This window comes from Phyllostomus discolor, chromosome 5, assembly GCF_004126475.2.
Source record: "Phyllostomus discolor isolate MPI-MPIP mPhyDis1 chromosome 5, mPhyDis1.pri.v3, whole genome shotgun sequence".
Classification (NCBI taxonomy): Eukaryota; Metazoa; Chordata; class Mammalia; order Chiroptera; family Phyllostomidae; genus Phyllostomus; species Phyllostomus discolor.
The window spans coordinates 39,042,324-39,069,196 of NC_040907.2; the positions used below are offsets into that span (position 1 = coordinate 39,042,324).

At 37.0% G+C, this 26,873-nt stretch overlaps 1 protein-coding gene across 3 annotated transcripts in view; it reads right to left on the reverse strand.

Annotated features, from left to right (window-relative positions):
- USP24 (ubiquitin specific peptidase 24) overlaps positions 1-26,873 on the reverse strand; it is a 131,931-nt gene that overhangs the window by 63,523 nt on the left and 41,535 nt on the right. For all 3 annotated transcript variants that reach the window (XM_028513085.2, XM_036026155.1, XM_036026156.1), the window contains exons 9-28: positions 25,108-25,182; positions 24,371-24,529; positions 23,146-23,260; positions 22,846-22,949; positions 20,359-20,466; positions 20,061-20,156; positions 19,807-19,968; positions 19,562-19,606; positions 13,945-14,052; positions 13,156-13,305; positions 12,164-12,295; positions 11,211-11,322; positions 9,658-9,734; positions 8,426-8,566; positions 8,201-8,254; positions 7,048-7,163; positions 3,289-3,355; positions 3,052-3,162; positions 2,264-2,362; positions 2,001-2,174 (exon numbers count right to left, since the gene is read on the reverse strand). In XM_028513085.2, the coding sequence (XP_028368886.1) occupies positions 2,001-2,174; positions 2,264-2,362; positions 3,052-3,162; positions 3,289-3,355; positions 7,048-7,163; positions 8,201-8,254; positions 8,426-8,566; positions 9,658-9,734; positions 11,211-11,322; positions 12,164-12,295; positions 13,156-13,305; positions 13,945-14,052; positions 19,562-19,606; positions 19,807-19,968; positions 20,061-20,156; positions 20,359-20,466; positions 22,846-22,949; positions 23,146-23,260; positions 24,371-24,529; positions 25,108-25,182 (2,205 nt within the window). The remainder of the gene's footprint in view (positions 1-2,000; positions 2,175-2,263; positions 2,363-3,051; positions 3,163-3,288; positions 3,356-7,047; positions 7,164-8,200; positions 8,255-8,425; positions 8,567-9,657; positions 9,735-11,210; positions 11,323-12,163; positions 12,296-13,155; positions 13,306-13,944; positions 14,053-19,561; positions 19,607-19,806; positions 19,969-20,060; positions 20,157-20,358; positions 20,467-22,845; positions 22,950-23,145; positions 23,261-24,370; positions 24,530-25,107; positions 25,183-26,873) is intronic.

Here is a 26,873-nt window from a genome sequence, read left to right on the forward strand (position 1 = left end):
CAAACATACCAATAATAAAAATACTTGTTCTGAAAGACTGGTCACTACACAAGATGAGGGGAGCACAGCCCTCATCTGCACTGAAGACACATGAAAACACAGAGTCACAGATCTCCTGCCTTCCAGTGAGCTTATTACCTGGGCCCTCTTCTCGCGCCCACCTGCTGGCAGGGGGGGCTAAGGTGCCAAATGGTAGGCAGGAGGAGAGAGGTAAAACGAAGGCAGATATAATCACTAGAATGGAGAGTAGGCACCACTGAAAGCAGACTCGAGCTCATTAGGAGGAAACAAGGCAATGAGTGATTTAAGAGCAAAATTAAGGTAGTATATATATATGTGCATACATTCACACACAATACATAGATATATATGGGGAGAACCCCCCAAAATTGGAACTTATTTGTGTTGTTTCTGTTGCTAATTAACTGTCACAATATTATTCTTAATGGAATTTCTTTCTTAAGTTCTTGTTAAACAAAAGTACTACACAGTTATTTAAAAATTGTGTTGTTTATTCTTACATGTTTAAACTTCAGTCACCTTCCAAGTACTCTCTATCTGATGCAATACACATATCAGGATATTTCCCACTGCTCAGAACAGTTTTTAAACTCGTCAATTTTGATGCCTTTTAGTGCTTCTGCTGTTTTTTGTTTCGCCTCTTCCACATCAGTAAAATGCTTCCCTTGAGAATATTTTTCATCCAAGAAACAACAAAAAAGTTGCTTGGGGCAAGACTGGGTGAATGGGGAGGGTGGGACATGGGGGCCATGGTGTTTTTGGTCAAAAACTGTTGAACACTCAGTGTGGTGTGGGCAGGTGTTCTTGTAATCACCCATCATGAAACGGGCAAATGCTTTGAAAGAATCTTCAAAAAAAAAAAAAATCACTAAAGCTGAATATAGCCTCTTACGGCAATGCCAGCTGGTACACCGATACAGAGGGGTTACTAGAACACTCACCTAGTGGGGGAAGCCTGTACTACAAGGGGCCTGCCCTTTAGAAGATAATTCCAGTTCTCTCAGGGTCCCTCCCTTATATGTAATTCAAGGTGAGAAAAAGAAGTTACCCTGTTTTTTTTCTAAAGGTAAGAAATGAAAAAATTGGATGTAAGTGCATACAAGAGACTCAGATGTGATTGAAGTACTATTTTCTGGCTAGAAGGAATACGAAACTAGACATCACTATAGAATGTAGTTACATAGGGGAAGATTTTTAATAAATTCAGAATATAAAATAGTACAAATATGTTAAACTTAAAGATGCTATATACATTGTTTCTGTTGCTAATTAACTGTCACAATATTATTCTTAATGGAATTTCTTAAGTTCTTGTTAAACAAAAGTACTATACAGTTATTTAAAAAATCCACAATACTAATATTAACCCTGAAGAGTTCTTTGACATCTATAGCAAGTTAGGCTAAGTTAAAAAGACACAGTCATAAAGAGCTGAAAGCCAAGTGAAAAAAGTATTTCAAGGGGAAATGATCACATGTATCGAATCTGTTGAAATGTCAAGAAAATGAGGATTGAGAGGTGGAAGTGACAGATAACCTAGAAAAAAGGCAGAAAAGAGGGTGACAAGAGTTTCAACAATTCTTTCAAGGAGCTTTGATGATCTGGGAAGGAGACACTAGGGCAGGAAATGAAGGTGGAATTGGGGGGGTGGGGAGGGAGAGCTATTTTTAAGAGGGTATAAGTAACAAGGCATGTGTGACTGCTAATGGGCATGGCCCAACAGAGGGAAAATTAATGAATCAATGAAGAGAAATGTACGAGAGGAGCAGTAAGCAGTGGCCAGGCAGAACGATTGGGGGACTCAGAAGATTTTTGTCCAGGAGATTGATAAATTATGTATCTTCTCCCAACTGATGCCGAGTGCTTCTCAGCGACACAGTTCTGAAGAGTCAGGATTTGCCTTCAGCCCAAATCTATGTAGACCGAAGGCAAAAAGATATTAAAACCTTGTTTTAAAACAGGTATTTATCACTCAGTACCTGCTCCATGGCATATGATGAACTGAACACCCCACTGCTGCTGCTGCTGGAGCTGGTGGAGGACTCGGCTGAGCTCCCAGACGGGGTCCCACTGCCAGAAGTCTTTACTGTAAGGATCTGTTCATCAGAGAAGCCCAGCTGGTGGAGTAGCTTTTGATCTTTATTCACTGTCAGCTGCAAAAAGTGGTTTCTTAATTATTGAGAGGGAAAGAAAGAGGAAAGTAGTACTATCAGGCTAAAGGGCCAAGTTTATTTAAACCTACCAGACAATCATTTGTAAATATCTGTATATTATCCACAGGACAGCACAACTGCTTGGCTATCTTCCACCGGACACTCCCTATGGTTTCATTACTGTGGGCCTGTGAAATGAAACTCCACATCATTATAACCCCTTTACTCGTTCACTTAAACCAGCACCTACTGGGCACTGGTGTACAAGCTGAGACAGCAGGAAACCGGAGATGTGAATCCCTGCCCTCGGGAGGCTTCCCTTCTGCTTAAGTGCAAGTTCTGTTCGCCACTCCAATTCCTCCTCGTTGCACATGGAATAAAACCTCAAGTCCTTCTTCCATAGCAGGCCTTCCATTCTTTCTTTCCCTTTTTCACTGTCCCACTGGCCACCTTGCTTCTCATAAACGAGCCAAGCAAACTCCCACCAAAGGGCCTACGTCCCTGCTGCTCCCTTTGTTTAGAATGTCCTTTCCAGAAATGGCTTACTATGTCACTGTATTCAACTCTGTGTTCAAATGTTACCCACTCAGACCTTCCCTGTCCATCTTCATCTAAAATGGTATTTCATGTACAACTGTCACCTCTACCATCTTATTGTGCTTTATTCTTACTAACACTCACCACCATCTGATATTGTATTACATATTTATCTATGTGTCTGCTTTATACCGCATCAGTTTCCTGTCATTTCAGGTCTTTATTCTAAATTTGTTTAATAACTCTTACAATAGAATAGCCACCCATTCAGAGATCTTAATCAACAGTATTATGAAAATAGCAAGACAGAAAATGGCTACAGAGCTTAATGTAAACCTACCTCTACAGTAAAGGTATCTTTGGTAGACTCATACGTAACATTGAGAGTTAAAAGATGTCCATGAAATGAGGCACCGTGAGGTAGAATAGTTCGTGGAACAGAGTAAAAGTCCTTGAAAAAGATAGCAAGTCAAATGAGTTTAGGTACACAGCATCACTGTTAACACTTCCAAAATGCACAGCCAACACACGGAGTCTAGTCATGGGTGGTGCGGCTGCATTGTGAAGAGAGGCTTACCTCTATAGTGACCACATAGCGTTCTGCCAGAAGCAACAACCTCTCAATGATGACGAGTTTCGTGGATCTATGGATTAAAACAATTTTTTAAAACATATTTGAATGGCTGACTTGAGCTCAGTTCCAGTCTGTTTCACCAATCACAGTCAGCACTCCCTGGTCAAAGACTGAAATTTGCAAAGACTACCCTTCCCTTTCGCCCATGGAGGAGGTAGTTCAACCAGGTCCCAGCTACAGGGCACAGACAAAACAAGGGAGGAGAAGCCTGGCCGTCCCCACATTTCCTTTCCTGCCCTTCTCTTCCTCCTCCTTCTTTGTAAGCAGCTGTTTCACACATGGAGGACCTGGGTCTCTAGGTCGATTTGTCCATCAATCCACAGAGAATGAAAAATCAGCAAGTTTGACTCTCATAGTCTTACAACTAGAATATGCCACATAATTCTATAAACAGGGGATCAAAGTTCTAAATTGCTTGAAAATTAGGAGACAAATGGGGAATTCCACAAAGAAGAGTTGCTACTTTTCCTTTTAAAATAATCTTTATTTTTCTGTGACAGGTGATGTACAATACTGCATTCATTCCAGGTGTATAACCCAGTGACTGGACATTTCTATCATCACTTACAAAGTGGTTATCCTGATAAAACTAGCACCCACCCAGCTCCAAACATAATCATTACATTACTGACCTTTACTTTATATCCCCACGATTATTCTGTAACTACCGATTTATACTTAATACCCTCACCTTTTCCACCCACTTCCCTAATTCCCCTCCCATCTGGCAACCATCAAAATGTTCTCTTCATCTACTCTGTTTCTATTCTGCTTGTTTGTTTGCTCTGACTTTTAGACTTCACATGTAAGTGAAATCACATGGTGCTGTCATATCTCACTCAGCACAGTGCCCTCCAGGTCCACGCGTGTGGTTGCAGACGGCAAGATTTCTTTCTTTTTATGCCTGAATCATAGTCCACTGTATGTAAACACCACTTGTTCTTTATCCACTCATTCACTGATGGACACTTAAGTTACTATTTGTTTAAATCAGGCTAAGAATGAGGAGGGAAGGAAGACTAAACAATTGTTCATCTGTGGACATTCTGTATAGTTCAAAGTTAAAATATAAGAATTTGTAATCCTAAAGGTTTTCAAAGTAATTAAGAAATCAACACACATCAGGAGACACAAGCATCTCTGGGACAGGAATACAGAGCAAGGGAGCACGGAGCCCTAACAGACTCTGAAAATGAGACCCGAGGACTTTCCTGGTCAGACTCAGGAAATCCTACTTTCATCTGAAATACAGCCGGCCCAACAACTGTGGATCAAAACTATTAAAAAAAAGAACCCCACAGTTCCAAAACGCACCATTTGAATTTGCCATGAGCCGAGTGAGACACCGAATCCACATGAATGAAGTGTGGAGGTGTAACCCACTGTAGCCTGTATGCAAAGAAAGACTAATGCTACACCATTTTATATACAGGACTTGTGCAGCCTTGGATTCTGGGGTGTGTGTGTATGTGTCCTGGAATCAGTCCCTGCGGGGTACAAAGAAATGACTAATAGGACTTCAACTTTTATTTAGCAGCTTTTCACAGCCCATGTTTTATTAAAGAGAACGCTACATGTGTTCACACTGAGATGAAAAAATCCAAATCCCTTTAACAATGTGCTAATGTCCAAAAAGTCTAGGTATTTCAAATAGGTATATTTCTACAACTTAAAAGAGGTGCTACCACTGTCTAACACTTGATTAGCAGTGTTGGAAATTTTACTTTGAAAAGAGTTGGTTCAATACATTTAACAGAATTCTAAATTCTTTCATTCTATGAGCAGGAGCCAGCGAAATTTGATAATCCAGATGGAAAATGTTTAGGACATAGGTAAGTACTAAGAGTGAACTGTTGACCGTGCTAGTTTAATGATGCCCCAATAATAAACTGAACCACACACAGCACTGCAACACGCCATACAGATGAGAGAAAAACTCCCACCTCCACAAGATGGAACAATTATGGTCACTAACAAGTTCTTTCAAACTAGTAGGATAAGATAAAAACAATGTCCTGGTTCAAATTCAGTTTTGACACTATACATTCTTATTAACTGTTTGAAGTTTATAATAAGAATATTTAAAAACTATTATGTGGTTTTGCTCTGTAGTCAATTATAAAACGATTTAGAATAAAAAACACTTAGAAAGAAAAGGACACATTTAAAGAAGTGGAAGTATGGAAATCCCAATCCAGTAGTTCATAAATGCATTTCTATTCTGATATGTCAGACAATAAATCATTAAGAACCTAGGTCACAGAGATGGATTACATCTCATAAATATATAATTAGGAATTCTTAATACACATCTTTAATGAAAGTCTATTTGAGATATACTTCCAAGAATGTGGGAATGCAAAAGTCATGTGAAGTGTTCTCATCAGGTACAATCACCTTCTGTCATTTAAAAAAGAGGTTCTAGAGGGTTGAATTTTATTGGCGTCTTTCTAATAAAGCATCACTATATGGCACTCAATTCATTTTTAAAAAGATAACAAAGACTGTGAGCAAGGATTCCATTTCTAAAAGAAGGCTTTAAAAAGAAAAGGAATATCCCCAACTGTAAACAAAAACAAACACATGCACACACAAAGTCAGTCTAGGAGCTGAGAAGACTGCACGAGTATCATCACTAGAGGGCAGCAGTGATGCAGAGAGGTGCAGAGGTGCAGAGACCTATGAGCACCTGCCAACGCTTCACGGGTACCATTGATTTGGGGTGGCTTACTAGTAATGAAAGGCTCATAAAACCTCACAAAAATCTTCTAGTTACTTCAACCTAACATTTCTAAGTGTTTATCTATTCTACTTACTATATCAAAGAACTACAGCAAATGCTGCACTCAGATTTCACTGATATTTGAAACATAAACACAGCAATGTGATTGAGAGACAATGCCAATTCGGTTTTAATGCAAGTATTTTGGCCCTGGCCAGGTGGCTCTGTTGGTTAGAGCATTGTCCCATACACTAAAAGGTCGCAGGTTTGATTCTCGGTAGGGCACATACCTAGGCTGTGGAAGGCAACTGATCTATGTTTCTCTGTTTCTGTGTTTCTCTCCCCCCTTTCCTTTCTCTAAAATTAATAAAAACGTATCATTGGGTGACAGAAAAAAATACAGTAAAAAATGCCAAATATCTCAGGATAAAGCTCTCATTAAAAATTATTTTGAAAAATAATTTTAAGTGATAATATTTTAACTATGATTATATTATACTGTACAATTTTAATTAATCACCATCTTCCACTTCATTTTGCTTATGCTATTAATGCCCTGGATTTGACTATTCAAGGAGAAAATTTACAAGATGTCTAAGTAAATATTTCAAGCTTAAAAAATTACTCTTCATGCAATGACTGTATGTTTATTCCATCATCGTAGAGAAGATCACTATTACACAGAGTAAAAGTTAAGTGAATAAAAAAAAATCACACCTTATCTACTAGGTAGAGGGGTAGGAGCAGAGCAATACTTGGATGATTATGATGACCTTCGAATCTTCTAAAGAGACACAAAATTGGGGTATACAGTGGGAAACATGTAATTTCCCAGGACATGACTGTTGGCAAAAATTATGAAGGAAAATGAGGAAATCAAAATGGAGAAATCTCCATGGGGTGGAAAAGAGGCCAATTATTTTTTAAACTGATACATATTTAAATATTGTGTATTTGTTGTAACTTCTGCAATCTCTTACCTATATGGAGACTGAACTGATGTTGCTACAGTCGGCATGGCAGTCGCTGTAAGCATTTTTGTTGCTCTGGTCACAGCATGTGTTAGAGTAGGGCCACCAAGTGCTGAACTGGCTGCCTATGAGATAAGAAATAATTCTTTATCAGGGTTTCTCCAACTCAGCTCTATCGACATTTTGGGCTGGACACGTTTTTGTTGTGGAACACTGTCCTGGGCACTGCAGGATGTTCAACAGCATCCCTGACCCCTGCTCACAACCAGCAGGTGCCAGTAGGACCCCTCTAACTGTGACAACCAAGAAGGTCTCCAATCATTGCCAAGTGATCTGTGGGAAATGAAATAACTCCAGTCGAGAACTACTGTTCAACTTATGTAATACACAGGACCTCATTTAGGGGTACTTGAATACTTTAAATGTTTTTATGGAGACTTAATTTGGACTTGGAAAATCCTACATAGATTCCAGCACACATTCATCACCAAAATGTCTAACTCATTAACATTTGGGGGCAGTAGCATTTTGTTTTTGAAATACTCTTTATTAGACATAAAAACAAGCACAAATTAAGAAAGAAAATAAATCTTTAATGTTTTCATCATATGCTGGAAATAAGGCCTCACATGTAAGACAGCAGTATTACACAGCAGGCTTCTAATGGACAAAGGCAGCCAACATCACCCTACTGAGTGTCCTACTGTGGCCTTTAATAGCATTTATAATATAAACTAGGTGGAATGTAGGGAAGGATAGGAAAAGGAACAGGTGCCTGTATAAAATTTCTGGGCCAGAAAGTGAACAAGAAAAGAACAATCTATTAGAAATGTGGAACATAGAGGAGACCTGTTTTCCAAAGACAGAAACGTACAGGAGACCTGTTTTCTGTCTACCTTAAGAAAACAGGTTCCCATTCCCTCAGAGGGGTGGGTGAAGCAGAGAAGAGGGGCGGTGGTGGGAGAAGAAACATCTCCTACAGACTACACTTCTACACTGGGGCGTTGAGGCAAATGTCTATTCCCCATGTTACAGTATGGTACTGTCTTCAATAGGATCCAGCCATAAATATCAACATTACACATGATCTCAAAATATAAAATTATAAAAGGAAAAAACCCAAAACATTTATTTAAAAAAACAGTTAAAAATTGCTACTCACTTCTAATCTTGTGTAGCAATCAGCAATGAATTTCTTATGTAACGATACAGAATCCTAAAAGATGTATATGAAAATTAAAATTAGTCTGGCATTTAGCTGTAATCATTAAGGACAAATGTCAAAATAAAGAAGCCAATTTTCAGGTATGCCAACTTGTAAATAAAAAATATATAATATATTTTCTGCCCTTTTGTGTTTGAGGACCTTCTTCCCATAGACACCCACCTTCTTTAACCTGGGGTTTAGATTAATATAACTGTAGTTTATGATTAACTGAATAGCTTCATTTGCAATTTCTTCATCAGGTGATTCCATGGCTATTTTCCAAATGAAATCCATTCCTATCAATTCCAGCTTTTCTACATACTGTTCAAAAGAAAACAAATTATACCGTATGCCAAGGTCACAGAGTTACAACCATTTTCAGTTACAGCGTAAGTTCCTACCTCTTTAGTTTAATATGGTTAAGGCTGCAAAAATCAAGCTATACAAGAATGCTGTTGTACCAATATGTAACTTTAAAACAAAACCCAACCAACAGCAGAAACACTGGGCCACCTCTAAGGGAACCAGAAGAAATGTGAAGACTTTTTTCCAGGCACCCATACACCCACACTAGACCTCCGCCCGAATGAACTACTGATGCAGAAATAGCATTGGCAAGAGATGGGTGCCATCTTCAGGAGCTTTTCTTCAAAAGGAAATGAAGTCAAGCTAGAAGTAGCTACTAATCCCTGGAGCTCAATTCAGTCTTCCCAAGAGCTTAGAAGATTCTGTAAAAACACTTACCATCCAGGAAACCAGGTCATGAGTAGTCTTGGGAAAACAGAGTTATTTTTTGCCTTTCTTTTTAAAGGTGCACATGTAAATGTAAATAACAGCTGTATACATTCTACAGATCAGGGGTGTCAAACTCATTTTCACCAGGGGCCACATCAGCCTCCCAGTTGCCTTCAAAGGGCTGAATGTAATTTCAATTCCTTAACAGTTAAGGATTAGTTACATTTACACAGTCCTAAAATTATTTCAGCCATTTGAAGGCAACCGGGAGGTTGATGTGGCCCCTGGTGAAAATGAGTTTGATGTCCCTGCTATAGATCATTTTCTGCTTCGTCGTCTGCTCTTAAATGTCTTTCCCCAAATCCTTGCCACTTCGATCCCAGAAGTGAAGACTCTTACTTTTTTAGGAACGTGTGGACTGATCTGAGGAGTGGGAAGGTAAGCAGAACTACCTTACTTGGCGTTTACCTAGCCACGGGAGCTGCTGGCTGCCCCAGAGATCAGCAAGAAGCAGAGGGACTTGGGAAGTCAGTTATCGTCAATGCAGAAAACAGCAGACAAAGGATACACATTCTTTAGAATAATCCACGTTTTATCTCGATTGTAACACACTTTTGCAGAATGTCAGGTTTTACTAGATGATCTAAGCTAGCCAGATTTGAGAGTAGTGTACTTACCAACTGAGCCCCTTGTCTTTTCAATCGGTGGTCACAGAGATTCACATTTTCAAAAAAAGTCTTAAATAAGTTAAAACCTGAAATTACAGAATGTCAGATAAGTTCACATGCTGTAAGCAACGCAGACATAATCAATGAAAACAGTCAAAGCATTTCAAGTGCTAAAACAAAAATGCTCAGGACAAAACATAGCTGCAAATCTTTAAGACCTTGGATTAGGCAATGGCTTCTTAGATATGGTGCCAAAAGCACAAGTAACAAAAGAAAAGAGTAGATAAATTGGACTAAATCAAAATGAAAAACTTCCATTCTTCAAAGGACTACCCAAAAAGTGAAAAGACAACCCATAGAACGGCACAAAAATTCACAAATTGTATTTCTGACAAGGAGCTAGCATGCAGAATATACACAGAACTCTTACAATGCAACAATAAAAAGACAACTGATCTAATTAAAATGGGCAAAAGATGTGAAAAGGTATTTCTCCAAAGAATATATATAAATGGCTATTAAGCACACGAATAGATAGTCAATGTCATTAATCTTCAGGGAAATGCAAATCAATACCACATGACACTACTTCATACCCACTAGGACGGTAAAGAAACAAACACAGACTAGTACTGTCTACACTGGTGAGGATGTGGTAAAAATGAAATTCTCATACTTTGCCAGTGGGATTATAAAATCCCATGTTGCAAAACAATTTGGTAGTTTCTCAAATGCTAATTATCTGATACAGCAATTTCACTCCTAGGTGTATGCCTAAGAGAAATGAAACCTGTGTTCACAAAACTTGTACATGAATGTCTGTAGCAGCATGATTAATAATAGCCAAAAAGTTGATAACAACCCAAATATCCATGGACCGATGAATGGTTAAACAAAATGTGGTATAGTCTTACGGTGGAATATTATTTGGCCTCACTGGAATGAAGAACATGCTACAACGTGGGTGAACCTTGAAAACATTATGTCTCAGCATAATAAAAAAAGCCAGATACATATTGTGCAATTCCTTTTCTATGAAGTGTTTAGATTAGGCTAATCCATAAAGATAAAGAAATGGACTGGAGACTGGGGGCAGGGAACAGGGAGCAACTGCTAGTGTGTACAGGATTTCTTTTGGGGATGATAAAATGTCCTGGGATTGGAAAGTGGTAAAGGTTGCACAACTTTGTGAATATACTAAAAACCACTAATTGTACACTTTTAAAAAGTAAATTTTATAGTATATGAATTATATCTCAATAAAAAGTTTTCAATTACAAGAAACACCTAAAAGGAAGATTCCTGTACTTGGATAAATTTAAGTGACTCACTTTTGTACTAAGTAACCTCAAGAAAAGACAGTTTGATAATATGAGTTATCAGGCCGTATAATTAAAACATTATTATAAGATAACATTTATATAAAAAGGAATCTATCTGTGTATATAAACAGCACAAAGGTATTCCAAACTGGCTGCTTTTGAGACATTGGCTTAGAAGGAAAGGAGGAAAGAATAAAACTTTTTAAAGAACTGAAAAAATGAATTTATGTTTTTTCCTACCATTCATAGTGATTTCATATGACTCCAATTTAAGAATTTTCTCTTTAAAGAGCTGCTGCTGAACGTCACTCTCGAGATCATGTTGCCCTTTTGTAAACCATTCAAAACACATCTGTGGATCAAGACAAATATGACTCTGTAACTAAAATTCATGTCAAGGAAATATGAATTCTGAATTGGGGCAGTAAAGATAAATTATTTTTAATTCTTCAAAAACTTACACTGCCAAAATACCACTCAAAACTGAAATGCTTAGAACTCTGGACTAAATAAAGCATTAAATTACCAGCAATCTTTCCCACAGATAATGAAAATATACTCTTACTTTGAATTTTATATGTACTTGGGTTTTTCCACAAACATTTATTAATAAGCCTTAATATGTGCCAGGCACTGTGCTAAGAACTATCACATATTTGGTCTTTTCAACAATTCCATGAAGTAACTAATATTATTCCATAAAATGAGAGGAAAAAACAGCGATTCACTGCTAGTCAATGTTGAAACAGGTACTGAGCTTCTGGTTTCACCTATTTTCAGCTGTTTGATTATAGTTCTAAAAATCTGTCTAGGCTTTCATTCTTCTTTGGTGTTTCTGGGGTACAACATCATTACAGGAGCTCTGTTTTCTCTTGGTAACTTAAAATTAGTTTCATGTGACAGGAAAAAGAAACTAAAAGATATATTGAGAATTCTTTAGCTGTACTTAAACTGGCTGATTTTGGTTTTACACAGAATGGTATCATAATTACGGAAATACTCACACTTTCATTTATACCTTGGAAAAAACTATATAAATAAAGATTTTTCTAGCACTTGCCCTGGCCTATTAATATAAATGTATGCTTAGTAAACTGAAAAGTGTTTAGAACCTAAGATGTAAGACACACACACAAAATGTGAAACATAAATCTGACTTCTATCTTACTCTGTCCACAGCACCATTTGCTTACCTCTCTATCTAATTCACAAACATCCTGGCCAGTCACAAGACACTCCCAGATTTCCTTGGCACGATTCCAACCCAGATATAGCGTAGCTTCTTGCAAGAAAAATGCCAGAAATTTTAGATGGGCCTCTAAATACTGCAAAAAGAGATGATAATTATTTAACTCCAGGCATTCATACCTAAAAGCAAAATTAAAACAAAACACCGAAACTTTAAAATAAAAAAAAATAGTTCTATCTAATCCTTTTTCATATAATTCAGGGTAAAGTCATGTGAGAAATCTGTTTACAAGTTAACAGTACAATGTAGTAGAAACTACATCAAATCTATTAGAAATTCAGCTGACTTTAGATGACAATAAATAAAATATAATTTCATCAATCTCAAAGTAAAACACCACAAACTCACAACTAGTGAGTTCAGGTTTTTTTCTACTTAAAATATACTACTACTAATCATTTGATTTAAAAACAGAAACAACTATGCAGAGAATTGACAATTAGTATTTCATGTCAAAGTAAAAAAAAAGATGTTTATTTTTGTTACTTTATCATATGTAGGTCTTAGGTAATTTACCCACAGATATCAATTTTCTAAACTTTTATTTTGAAATGACTACAGTAAAGATGCAAAACTATTCCACTGCCCTGGCTGGGTTGCTCAACTGGTTGAAATGTCATCCTGTACACCAAGGTTGTGGGTTTGATACCCAGTCCAGGCATATACCTAGGTTGTGGGTTCAATTCCTGGTTGGGGAGTGTGCAGGAGGAAACTGATCAGTGTTTCTCTTTCCTTCTCTCCTGACCCCCCTTCCTCTCTCTCTAAAAGCAGTAACTATATCCTTGGGTGAGGATTAAAAAAAAAATTGTTCCATCACTATAAAGATACCTCATGCTACCTCTTCATAAATACATCCAATAAATATCATCTTAGTAGTTCAAGTGTAAAAAGTCCAAATGAACGTGCAAATCATGAATCGAAAGCATAGGCCAGTACCTCTCGGTATGTGTAGCGGCCATCCACCAGTGTCACGCCAGTTAAGCCTCCAGGTCCCGCCACGGCTGCCGCAAGTCGATGACAAGCTATCAAACTTCCCGTTACCAATTTCACTATTTCAAAGTTTTTCTTCAAGTCTTGAATAATGCTCTTGGCAAAAACAACAAAAAACAAAAATGGTATGAGAATTTACAGTTATTGTGTCACTTTAATACAAACTTCTGTGTTAGTATGTAGTCCTAGGTGAGTGATAGCAAGTAGGATTTCTTCACTCACATTTCTTACATAAAACCAAATAAAAGCAATCTGGAATGTACATTTACTAAGGAATTAATAAACTTCTTTGCTAAATTTAGCTTCTAAAAGAGATTCTTTTTTTTAAAGTAATCCTTTTAACAAAACGATTTCACTTCTTTTGTACCTTTCAAGATCACTCTTCCCGAGTATATCACATCGAGGAAGTTCTAGTTCCTTAATCACACTTATCTTTTTGCAATATAAAATAAGTCTTTTCAAACAAATTTCAAACATACTTTTAAAAACTGGCTTAATTATTTCAATATTTTAAGGAAATAAAAAGAAAATCAAGGGTACAGCAAAAGAAAATTTCCATAGAAAAGAGGAATGATGCTTAAACTCAAAATTATTAAATAATACAAATAAATTATAGTAATAATCATAAAATGTAAAATAGTGACTATAAGACTCAGCAATCTTAATTATGTTTTATTATAAAATGTTACATAAATAACTGTATAATAATCAGGTACAGCTATTCTATCCTCTTACCTTGTCTTGCTTTTGGTAGGTTTGCTTGATGAACGAGCGGGTGATCTCATGGAGCTGACGCAGAGCTGGCACCACCCATACGAACTGAGGATTGTTAAGCTGAGATGACTAGAGTTGAAAAGAAGTTACATTAATTAAATTTAGAAATAAATGGCAGACATAATTTATTAGCTATGAAAAATTTCCAAGTCAATTAGGCTTCATTGTTGCACATTCTATTATATTCCTCCTCACATTGCTCATTTACAGCTTATCTCCATGCATTCATAATTCAGTCTTCAATTTCTTATTCTGCATGCAATTTCCTAAGGCCAAGAACTGCAAACAGGAGTGGGTGTGAAGTGACAGCAAATGTACAGGGTACATCAGCAAAAAACAGACAAGGAATTAGCAACTTCAGAGGATAGATTAAGTAGCACAGGCTGTCAGGACATGTTGATAAAATAAATTAATGGCAATAGCTTAACTCAGATAAGCTGAACTGGCTGATAAGTAAAATGGTATAAAAATGTGGTTTTCTATACTTACATGATTAAGATATCAATGATATGATCAAGACACTGATAGTGGCCTAAATATTAAGTATTCACAATCTGCTTGTATTTCCGAGTTAAAACAATTTTATAAGAAAAAATTTTATTAATTATTACAGCCACTTTATACTTATACTTTATATTTTTCAAAACACTTTCAAATGTACTAGCTCTGAAACTGCTACAGGACAATCCAGATTTTCCCAGTACACATCTGAAAAGCCCGACGCTCGCCTTTAAAAAGAGAACTGCTTTTTAATAAATAGCATCTTACAGCTATGAGATTTCATTATAAAATTTGTAAGAGGACCAGGTTAAACACTATTAATCAACTGATCAAAGAAGTCTAAAGCAACTGAGTAGAAGTTTAAATCCTGAGCATTTATTTTAAAGGCTAGATTTTGTTTTTTTGTAAAGCCTTGCTTCAAGTCCTTCTGTGAGATAAATACCCCTATGGGGTGACAAACACTTTTGATGTCTTTTGTAAAGAATATCCTACTAATGTGTAAATGTGAGAATATGTAAATGTGAGGACACAATTGCCAAAACAATACTGGCTTTCCTAAAGACTAGCCAATCAGTCAGCCAATACTGTATTTCCTGGATTCTAAGATACAGGTTTTATAAATTTCAAGTTCTGAAATTGATGCTTCTTACAACTATGCCAAAAGAAATGTACTAGCCCCTAGGTGTAGGAGTAGGCTGTGATATAGTTGTCCTTACTTAAGTATGTGCAAACTTAGCTATGTACAGAAAATATCTGTTCATCTACCTGTCACTGTATTTATCACTTGGTATAGGAAACACCAACTTAGGAAAGCTTTTTAACTTAAATTTAGATCACTGATTTGTTACTTAAATTCTGTCAAAAAGATTATACTATAATGTGAAACTGACAGGCCTGTCATGTCTGCCAATTCAGTTAAAACCAAAGAAAACTGCCAGGGGCCTCAGACTACTAAAGCATTTTTGAAGATGGGAATTTGGTGTGATAGACTCATATACCTTGTGAAGCACTGTATCACTCAGCACTAAACATCTCTGTCTAAAGGTGAGCCTTAATTTCAGAGTTGTTGTTTAACATGTAGTATGCACAATTTAATGATTAAAGGCAGCATGAGTTTTATAAGAAAGGACAAGGACACAAAACTACATAATCTTCAACATGTCTCAAAATTATAGTCAGTTGTAAAGATTTCAAAGAGATCAAGAACACTAGGATAATAATGAAAAGTAGCGTGCCACAGTGAAGCTGTGCACACTGGTCCAAAGGAAGCTGAGATAATCTCTGAATGCAAATCTAAACAAATGTATTGTAAAAGTAAAACGTAGTTTCTTTTTTACTTCTTTATAAACTTATTAAATCTAGCATCTTAGAATCAAAGAAATAAGGTATATACATGGTGGGGAAAAGTAAGTTTACAGTTGTAATACACATAAATAATAATAAATAGTAATACCAGAATAAACTATTTTGCACACTCAACAACTGTAAACCCACTTTTGCCCCACTCTGTAATAAAGGCCAACTATTTGTGAGACTAGCTAGAATATTTCTGCTAAAATATAAAAGTTGCAAAATGACAGGGATTAAAACTCTAAGGCTTAGGCCCAAGCTGATACCTTCCAAAAGGATGACAAACAGAAGGATATAAATATAAACCCTTTAGCACATAATGTGACATATTAAAAAGCATCATTATGACCAACTAAGTCAATTATGATTAGAATTTTTTCAACATTAAAAATTATCCTTTGAAGGTAGCTCACTATCAAAATGAATGAAAAAAAAAAACAGATAAAACTGGAATTTAAAAAGTATTTCTAATATGGCCTTTCTAAAGTTTAGCAGATAGGACAGATATTATTTATTCTATCATATCTATGACATCTGTTAAGTTACAAGAAAAATTTAAGTTCCTCTTTCTCCACTCACAAAAGAGGCAAAAAACTAAGGTGGACAATTAAAATGAACATATCTGATAATATCAAATGATGGAGCTGCGGCTTCATGAGTAGGAGTTAATGGTATGTCCAAATTAGACTCCTGACATGAGATGAAGCCTTAGAGGTCAACTAGTTTAACCTACAAGTCTATGCCTAAATTCCTCTTACTCGTTTTTGTTAAACAACTAGTCTCCTAGTATTTCTAGTCATGAGGAACTCAGGAGGTAGTGCACTCTATTTCAGGCTATTCTCACTATCATTGACCTATCATAATGAAACATGCCATCCCATAACTTCTTAGGAGCCATAAAAAGTTGAGTTGAATAAAACTTCTCTATAACAATACTCTCAATACTTGAAGAAACTTTCATATTCTTTCTTGAGTTCTCTTTTCTGAAAGCTACACACCCCCACTTGCTCATCTGTCTTGTTTACTCAGACCTAGCAATTTATCTAGAATCAAAGTAAAAATTTTTACACAGGAGAACATTTTTAAAAAAGTGTTTCCTCCTGTGCTAACATTACTGTGAGAATGTACTGAGGACATCTTGCTACTTTTAACTTTCAGTTATGTGATTCGGCAAACAGAGGCCACTCCACCACGGGTGAGGATTATAGTGTACTTGTGGGCAAAAGGGAGGAAGTGAGAGGAAGGGGACCGACATTCACTGAAAGGCTGCCAGGCTCTGAACGAGGAGGCCTTCTTAAGATAATCACTTCAGGAATATGCGAACACCACTCATTGAGTAAATACGATTTTTTTGATTTAGTCATTTGTTTTAGATGAGTACATTTCAACTTTTTAATTGAAGGAGAAAAGTGAAATAAGATGGAGGGGGTTGGGTGGACAGTGGAGAGTATAAAGGAAGCAAAGGAAAGAGGACCAAGGAAGCCAAGGGTATCCTGACAGAATCTACAGAAATAATGTTAAGCAATAAAGGTTGGAATTTCTGAACACAACAGTGGAACTTGGGAATTTTAAGAGTGTCAAAAGCAGAGGGACAGGGAATCAGTTGGAGGAAGAGAGGTAGCTGAGGGTGGGAGGGGAGTAAGAGGTGGGTGATCTTGTCTTACCCTTTGCTTAGTTTCTGTGTAGCCTGGCAGGGAGACATAATCCCCAAGTCAGCCCACCTTGCTGCCTGGCAGGAAAGGGCATAGCATAGAAAAACACCTTTAGTGGCAGTATATAATTCACCCCCCTGCCTGGAGTCATGTCCAGGGGGCTCAGATCTTCCCACTGCCCTCCTTCAGCCACGTGTACTTTAAAAGAATATCTGCAAAAGCACTTAGTCAACTGAAAAGTGCTTTATAAATGCAAGATATTATTATTTGGAATGAAATGATGCATCAGAATTTCTTTATTGGGAGCAGTGGGAAATAAAAGGAAGAATATTCCTTTCAAGACTCACGAAATGACTCCAAAATTCTCCCTGTTACTTTTTGAGTTTTGTTATGAAACATCGTTCTGGAATGAAGTGACTGCAAAGAGAAGCAATAAAGATGTGGTGATGCTACTGGGTAGAAAAGCTAAGTAATGCTTAGTGGCAACAAGGAAGGAACAGAGGTCAGGAAGGATTTTCTGGTTTTCAAAGTCATTTTCCTGGAGGTTGGGAGAAGTCCCTTCAGCTTTGACCTTCATTATCCACAAAGAAATGTATCTGTTACTAAGAAGACCCTTTTTCTATAAATACCCTTTTCCTCTTACTATTGAAGGACCTAAACTTCTTAACTCTGGATGAGTTTCAATCATAAAGACAGATGCTGCTAAATTATCTGAATCACTGAACTGAGAAAGCTGGAAAAATTCAAATTGCATCTGAGGAGAAAGAGAGCAATGTTGCTGAACTGAAGGCGTAATTCCTCATAACCTGAGCATTAGCAGCTCCAGTTTGTGAACAACTTTTAAAATCTCTAAAGCTAGATAATATGTATGAAACTCACTTGCTCAAATTTCAGTGTCAGAGGTGTAACACAACAAGTTCTTAAAAGTCCACTGAATTACCAAAGCCTATTAACAAGAGCTGAGAGTCTTGGAATATACCAATGACAATAAGCAGTAGTCGAGATCTTTAAAGAAATACCTCTTAGTGAAAGCCAAGAAAAGTGACTCACCAGTGAAATTACTAAGCCATTAGCCATTTACCACCACCTTTTAAGTTGACAATAAAGTGAAATCCCTCTCACTGCTGGGCAACCCCAACCCGAGGGCCCACCGGGGAGGAGAACACGGCTCCTCTGAGCGGGACGTAGCACCTCGGATGCGAGTCCCAGTGAGGGAGTCCCAGTGAGCAGACACTGTGATCAGCCCCCTCAGAGCAGAGACCTGACCTCTGAGGACTGCAGCAACAGGACAGCAACAATGATCAGTGGTTCCTCTGCTAACCACCCTTTCAAAGGACGGTCTGGAAGCCCACTGGAACCTGGAGGCCAGAGCCCTGAAGGTGAGGGCTTGCACAGGGCCAGCTCCTCCTGCACTCACTACCCAAGCCTACCTCCTTCTAAAGTGGAGCCCCAGCAGCAGGCACTCACCCATTAACTGCTTGCCTAAGAGGAATTACTTTAGGAACACATCTGAATTAAGCATCTAAAAAAAGATCATGTGCCAGCCCCAAATGAATCACTTTTTATAAATTTTAAATTTTATTGATTTCAGAAAGGGGGAGGGAGAGAGAGACATCAGTTTGTTGTTCCACTCAAATACATTCATTTGAGCTACCTGGCCAAGGGCTCTTTCTCTCTTCCTTCTTTCTCTATGAACGTTCCTCCATTTCTCCCTTATGGGAGAAAAATGGGCATAATATTTACTTAGAATCCACTGTACTTACTAAAGTTGTCTGTATTTTGGAATTAATTAAAAAAAAAGACTAAGTTGAATTTCTTATAATTTTATGAAGATAACAAAAAATAACACAATAAAACTACTCTGAAAGTGATTCTAGGTTTTTTTCCCCCTTTGAGAGTCAATGACTCCCTAAGCTTTAAATAATAAAGCATAGGCCATAAATATTTAAACAGCAGTTTGTACTGCACATTAGTCTAAGAAACACAAAAACATATCTTTAAATTGTGATGTAATTTATTAAAAGGAATTATTAAATTAGTATACCTCTTAATTGGTTTCACCTACAGATTCTTACCTTGAATCCATCCTTCTTTTTTTCCAAACCTGACCATTCTCCAGGCTGAAAAATTATTAAGAGATATGTAAGTGACTTGGTAAAAGCAGTACTAATAATGTCCTAATCTTGGACTCTAAAAGTTAAGAGCTTCCAGAAAAGACATTTAGTTTAAATTACATAATAGGGGAGGAAAATTATTTGGCTCTAATTACTCCAACAGTACTATTGTTATAACAACAAAACCAGACCAAAGGTAAACCAACCCTTTTAATATCTTCTATGCACTTGATGATGTAACTCCTCTTGATTGCTTCTTTCACCGCATAGGCATCACTAAGGATTGTCAGGTGTTCATCCAAGGCTTGCTGAATAAGGCTACTGGGCAGGGTTGGAAGATGAGCCAGTTCCCAGAGCACATCTAACACCTACAATAACAACACATATGATGAGCCAGCCAATACACAAATAAAACTGCTATAAGTATTTGTAGCTAGAAGAATTCATTTGATTTCCCTGCCTTTCCAGAAGTGGTCTCAAAGCGTGCTTCCCGGCCTATTCGTCCAATCAGGCTTAACAGCTTCTGCCTTACTCTGTCGCTCTCAGTCTCCCAGCTCTGCAGGACAGAAAAGACGAGAATTAGTGCACTGTGTGGTGTCACCAAATGGGCAGAATATGCAAAACTTTAAACTTCAGATAAAAAAAAAGTTTAATAAACTAAGAAGAGGACATTTAAACATTACTAATTTAGAGTGAAGGGGACCTCAAAATAAATTAATAGAAAATTTTAAAATAAGGATGTTTGAATGGACACATACCTTCTGAATGAGAACAAACAAATGATTAAGCTGGTCAGAATTAAACTTGACAGCTGCGGCAGCAATAATAGTGTGAATGTTCTCGATCACCGTAGATGATTGTCCTGACTAGAAAAGAGACATCAGGAGAAAGTTAAGTCTTGGAACTTGGGAAAACCTAAGTCCTCTCCCTGGCAATTTACAGAAGTAAACAGTAACAAAAACAAATTCATTCTAGTTTACTTAGCATTCACTTGCACAATATATTGGTGAGACTACATGAAACAACCATTATTAATGGTTACCAGTTAGCCTTGTTTAAATTACTAACATTTAAAAATATTTAATATTTTTATTAAATATTTAAATATTTAAAAATACAGGGTGAAAAGAGATGAGAATCAAATTCTCAATCTGACATTCTTTCAAGAGGGGAACAAAATATTTTTAACTGGCTGAAAAAAATAAACTGATTACATTACAGGACAAACATACTCACTTCTGGTATTTCACGTATGAGCTTGATGGCCTCAGCTGTGGGTTTTACCTGCCTCATTTTTTATTTTGCTCACAGATATTTTATGGTTTCAATTAATGTTTATTGGTTCCATGAACAGTAAGTCTCTGCTTCAGAGATGCAGACCCCATGGTGAATCCTTATGACTGAAATTCACTTTAAACCTCAGTCACAACTGTCATGTCTCACTATTCACCATGTGAGAGACTTAAAAGACAGGACTTTAAAAAAAATCAATTTTGTAAGAATTTGCTCAATTATCTGCTATACACATACATTCACTGAATGTAGTAGGGATACCATATATATATATATATATATATATATATATATAGTCCTCAACCTGTGTGGAGTCAAAACTTAACAAAACAAATTTTATGCCAGTATTCAACTAAGGTCAAGACACGGGAAGAAAAATTCACAGGACCCAGGAATGGTTGTTGTTGTTGTTGTTGTTGTTTTTTTTTCCAGTTTTGCACCTAAACTTTCTATGTTCTGTTCTGTAATGTCAGACTGGAAGCCTGCAAATTACATTTCTCCTGCCAGCTGTGCTCCCATTATGTTCCAGCAGTGGGAGGCACTGCTAGGAGATGAACAGGCAGGAGGAAGAAAGAAATGTTTCTAGTTTATGCTCAGAGACTAGATACAGGTGATGGCATTTCATGGGATTCCAGAACCCCTGGTAGCAGTGTCACCTCTCTGTCAGGTTCATCACTGGCAGTGAAAGAACTTCCAAAGGCAGCTTCCTTTGCCTGGACTTGATGCCCCTTTTCCCAGTTGGCTGTTGCAGCACTCATACTTTTCCATCCTAGTGACACCTTTGCAAACAATGCCCTGATTTCAATCCCCTTTGGAGTGCCTAGCACAGTTTCTGTTTCCTGACTAGATCATGACTGAGAGTGATTAAGCAGATACTGCCTAGGTGAGTTCCAGGCTTCTTTCTGGCTTAGCAACTAAATGAAGAATAATACCATCACTGAAAACAGATTGGAAAATCACTAGGTTTGGACGTAGTGAATTCGAGATGCCTATGAGATAACAAATGTAAACATGTAAGTTATGCATTTAGGTATAATGCCCTGGAGCTCCAAGAAGAGGTCTGAATTAGAGATATAATTCTGAGAGTCGGCGACATCCAAATGTGTTGAAGCCAAAGAGTATATGAAACTGACTACTGAAGGCTTATATAGTGAAACAGAGGCTAAAGACTAAGGCTTGACCCTGGCTGGCGTAGCTCAGTGGATTGAGCGTGGGCTGTGAACCAAAGTGGCGCAGGTTCGATTCCCAGTCAGGGTACATGCCTGGGTTGCAGGCCATGACCCCCTGCAGCTGCACATTGATGTTTCTCTCTCTCTCTCTTTCTCCCTCCATTCCCTCTCTAAAAATAAATAAATTAAATCTTTAAAAAAAAAGACTAAGGCTTGAAATAAACTCCTATTTACAAGAGAGAAGACAGTAAGATAGTAAAGGGGACTTAAGAAAGAATGACAGAAATGTGGGAGAATGAACTATTAGCAAAGTGGAGGAAAAAGAAGATAAAGGGCATACTTGATTCTGTCACAGATGCTGAGAGTTTGGTAAGGTAAGATCTATAAACTCAGTAAATATTACTATCATCTTCATTTAATAGAATTAAATGGGAAAAACTTATTAATGAAAACTGTTAAGCAATGCAGTTAAAAGAACACTGGAATGATAAGCAAAAGACACACCTATTCCTAGCTCTGCCACTAACTGCTATCTAGCTGCAGTACGACTTCCATTTTTTAATCTCTCAAATGAGAAGACTAGACTAGATCGGTAGTTACACACCTCATGAGTAGAAGGATCCTTCTTATACACAATCTTAATGGAAACTCTAAGCTGTGAGAGAAATTTCGGAGGTGCTGCTGTGGTTCAAGCAAGATCGAAGTTCCATTTTCCTGCTCACTCTCCTTCCTCTTCATGACGAAAATGTCAGAAAAAGGCAAAAATAAGTCTAATCAACTTACCTGTATCTTCCAAATTTTAGTGAGTTCATCTAAAGACAATTTACTGCCCAAGAGTTCGATAATTCCCTTTATACGGTCACAGTACTGTGCTTGGTCTATGTTACCTAAGGGAAGAAGCACCAGAGGGGCAGGCAGATACAGTGAACAATGACTTTCTAAATATGATCCTAGTAATTTAAAGCAATATTAACATTCTATAAGATCATTCAAAGGCTAATACAAAGCAACAATTTTTTAAACTTTATAAAAATATATTATTTATAGTTATGTGTTAGGTAATATTTTTTTAAAGCGACTTACCTTCCAGTGCGATTGACAGAACTGAGTTTTCAACCAGCCAATCTAACAGTCTGTCTGTATCTATAGCATTCTTCACAGATTTGGATAAAGTGCTATCTTCTATTAGTTTGGTTACCTAGAAAAACAGTGTTGTTGTGACTGAAACTAGTGCAAATTATGCATAATCAAAATCTTCACATAAATATATTCTGTCACTTTCACAGTGTTACAGTATCATCTGATGATTAGCTACAATGTATCAAAGGCCAGTTATTAGGCATTAACAGACTACTTGTGACACCTCTTTTAAAAAGTATGGAGCCATTCTTACAGCTCATACTTCCTGGGCCACTGCTGACTGGCACAGAAATAAGTATCTGACTCAAATTTCAATCAAGGCATGTCCTCCAAATTCTATACTTGGGACCAGAGAGAAAGTGCCAGTCCCTCCAGGGCGATGGAAGCGATCTGTGGCCATGAAAGATGTCACTCTGCCAGTAGAGGAAGAACATGCTCAGAAAAGCAGAGCTAAGACTTGGAAAGAGTCCTGGATGTGGTGTGGTTTCAAATTCTAATTGTTCCTGCCCCTTACAGGGTTTGGCCAGTCAATCCTTCATTCATGTGAAAGAGCCCAGCTTTCTTCCATGAAACTTCTCTAGCCTAAGATGGTTTATGACGAGCTTATCTCACTCGCAGTCAAGATTCCTAATTAATATAAAACTGAAAGAAAAACATTGGAATTATAACTTAACTGTATTGGTTCCCTCTGTCACTCACCAAAACCAACTATGCTCATGTAAAGTTTGGGAAGTTACAGAAAATGATTTCTATTTTGTTTAGATCATCACAGTTGCAGTCACTTTGGTTTTGTCCCACCCCAGTTAGAAGATTTGGTTTAAGTAAACACATATCTAAAATATAATAAAAGGAACTGTACCTTTAAAGCAAAAAATAAGTAGCAAATAAATATGTGCCAAAAAATTATGTTCTAGGAAATTTCACAAAAGCACTAAATATTCCAAACATTTCAGAAAACATATTTTGATTGTAATATAAAAGGATCACTTTATTAACAGGCAATTATAAACATATACAGCATTTTACATATAATCATATTTCTTTTCTGTATAATTATGAGAAATTATTCTTCTTTGTATCCCAGCATTTTTATATTGATAATCCCAAGTTTGGGGAGAACTGAAAGTGTCTGTGCTTTAAGTCTTCTAGTAACAAATGGAAAACTTACCTCTTTGAGGGAATTCATTTTGGCGCTAAAATGTGGCGACTTCAGCATGCGCAGCAGGATGTCCAGTCGCAGGTCATCCACCACGGTCACCAGATCCGGTTGGAAGCGCATGCAAAGTAACTTAATGGCAGACAAGAGCTCGGGGATGCTAACCAATCTCTTTGAATAAAAACACATTACATGCACACAAAAACAAAAAAGAAAACATGAAAACATCTTGATTCCAATTCTTACACACACACACGCACACACAAGAATTACAGGACATTTTCAATGATGATGGTCTATCTGGTGGCGTCTGATGCTCCACATGGTCAACTAGCTACATTTTGCTTCTAAACATGGGTGAGCAAAGGAAAGGACAGAGTCCTGTCAGAAATTCAAGGCAGACAGAGAAATGTTAAATTTACATGTTAAAATTGCTTTAAACAACTTTGGGTAAACTTCTGGTATTAAATTATTTTAAAGCTTCTTCACTGCTATACAAATTATAATATTATCCAAATCAACATGTTAGTAAAATTCTGAATATCATGAGAACCTTATATTCATTCTGTTGACTGAGGTAACATCAACTACTGGTGCTTCAGGAAGAAGCATCTTTCAATTAGAAATTGGATGTGAGCTGTGTGGGACCAGAATCCAAAGAACAATGGTATGTGAACTGGCCCCGAGTCCTGGCACCGCTCCCATGGAGCAACAGGCCCTGGGGCCTCCCTGCTGGAGACAGCACTCACCTTGTCTTTGAGGTCCTTCTCCTCCACACTCCGCACGTCCTGGATTGTAGTGTGGATGACTGGATCGAGCATGGGCTGCAGAAAAAAAGTGCTACTTTAATAAAAAGTCCTGAATCTGTCCTAAAATCGGAGAGGAGATAATTCTCCATTCACATTTCACAAAGAAAAGAGTGCAATTCTAGTAGCAGAGCTGCCACTAAATTGCTAATACCCTTCCCAGTAAAGCTTTAATTGACTCTGGGCCTTAGCTTCTTCAATGTTACATGGGTGCAATCCCTACAATTACTGTCTTAGAAGGATGATTTTAAAGAGCAACCAAAGCCACATGGACTAGCTTTTAAACATTAAGCATGAGTATGTATTATTTTTTAATAAAGTAAACATATTGCACTTGATTTTAAAAAATGAATATAAGCACAGACCACAAAACAGATGCTGTTACATGTACTGCTTTCGCTTGCTGATAAAATGGGGGCCATAGGTGAGACTCATACAACACTGCTCCAGGCTAGTAGTATAATCAGGCAACTAACTGTAAACAGTATGTGAGAGGGAGTCAAATAGTAGCTAGACATAAATGATCACTTTCATCAGAGTAAGACGATTTTTACAAGTTATCTAGAGATGAGAGAAGATGAACAATATTTAGCTGTCAAAGCCAAGAAGACATTAGCAATGAATTAAAATGACATCAGGCAATTAACCAAATAGAGTATCTTCACTTACACTTAACACTGATTATACAGTGAGGACTGAGGGCTCGTAGGGTAAAAGGCAAGTCACACTGCTCTTATACCATGTGCCAGCCCTATTTCTCACTGAGACTCTGAGATAGGCATGATTATCATTGCCATTTTAGAGCCAACCAAGGCGGCCAAGGCACAGAAGTTACGTAAGTCTTGCAAAATCACACAAGTAACAAACGGTAGAGACAATTATTAATTTATGGCAAGTAACACAGTATGAACATAGTATGAATTTAAGTTTGGGGTAGTTTGATATAATTAGAAGAAGATGAAGTTAAATATGTTTTGGTTGGAAATTCACATACTTTTTTACTTTTTGAAGTACGCTATGCTTATTTACAAAACCTGTAATTTCTAGAGAACTTAGTATTAATTAGCAACTGAAATATTTATGCTAAATCTCTTTCTATGGAGCAATGCATGGGTAATGAGCATGCATTTAAAAATCCAATGTTGGCTCTGTTATTAAAAAACAATTATTAAATTATTATTTATCAAATTAAAAAGTCAAATTATTTTGCCTCTTTGTATCTGTTTCAGCTACAAAACTAATGATTTATATGCTTAATAAGTTGAAAGAACATTAGATGTTTCTAAAGAGTTTAATATCCAGAATGAAGAAATACATAGTCATTCCATTTCATTTGAAAATCTTGCAGTATTACTTGGACATCTAAAGAAGGCATTTAACACTTAGAAGAAATTTCCAGAACCTACTGAAAAAGCATTATCTCCCTTGTTAAAATTTAAGTAAATTAGGTTTTAGGAAAAAGGAATAGTGCATACAAAACATTGCCCCAAAGGACACTGTGCTTTTAAAATCATTTATAGTTATTTTTTAAAAATCTCTGGAAGTTATTGGTTTCACACATTTATTTATAAAGAAAATAATAAATGGAGGTAATTTTGATGGGACATTTTATTCAGTAAAACTTGTTAGTTGATATGGAAAGGAAACAAGAGAGTGTAACAGGCCTTAAACAACACAACACTGAATACTCGGGGCCTTGAGTGTTGTAC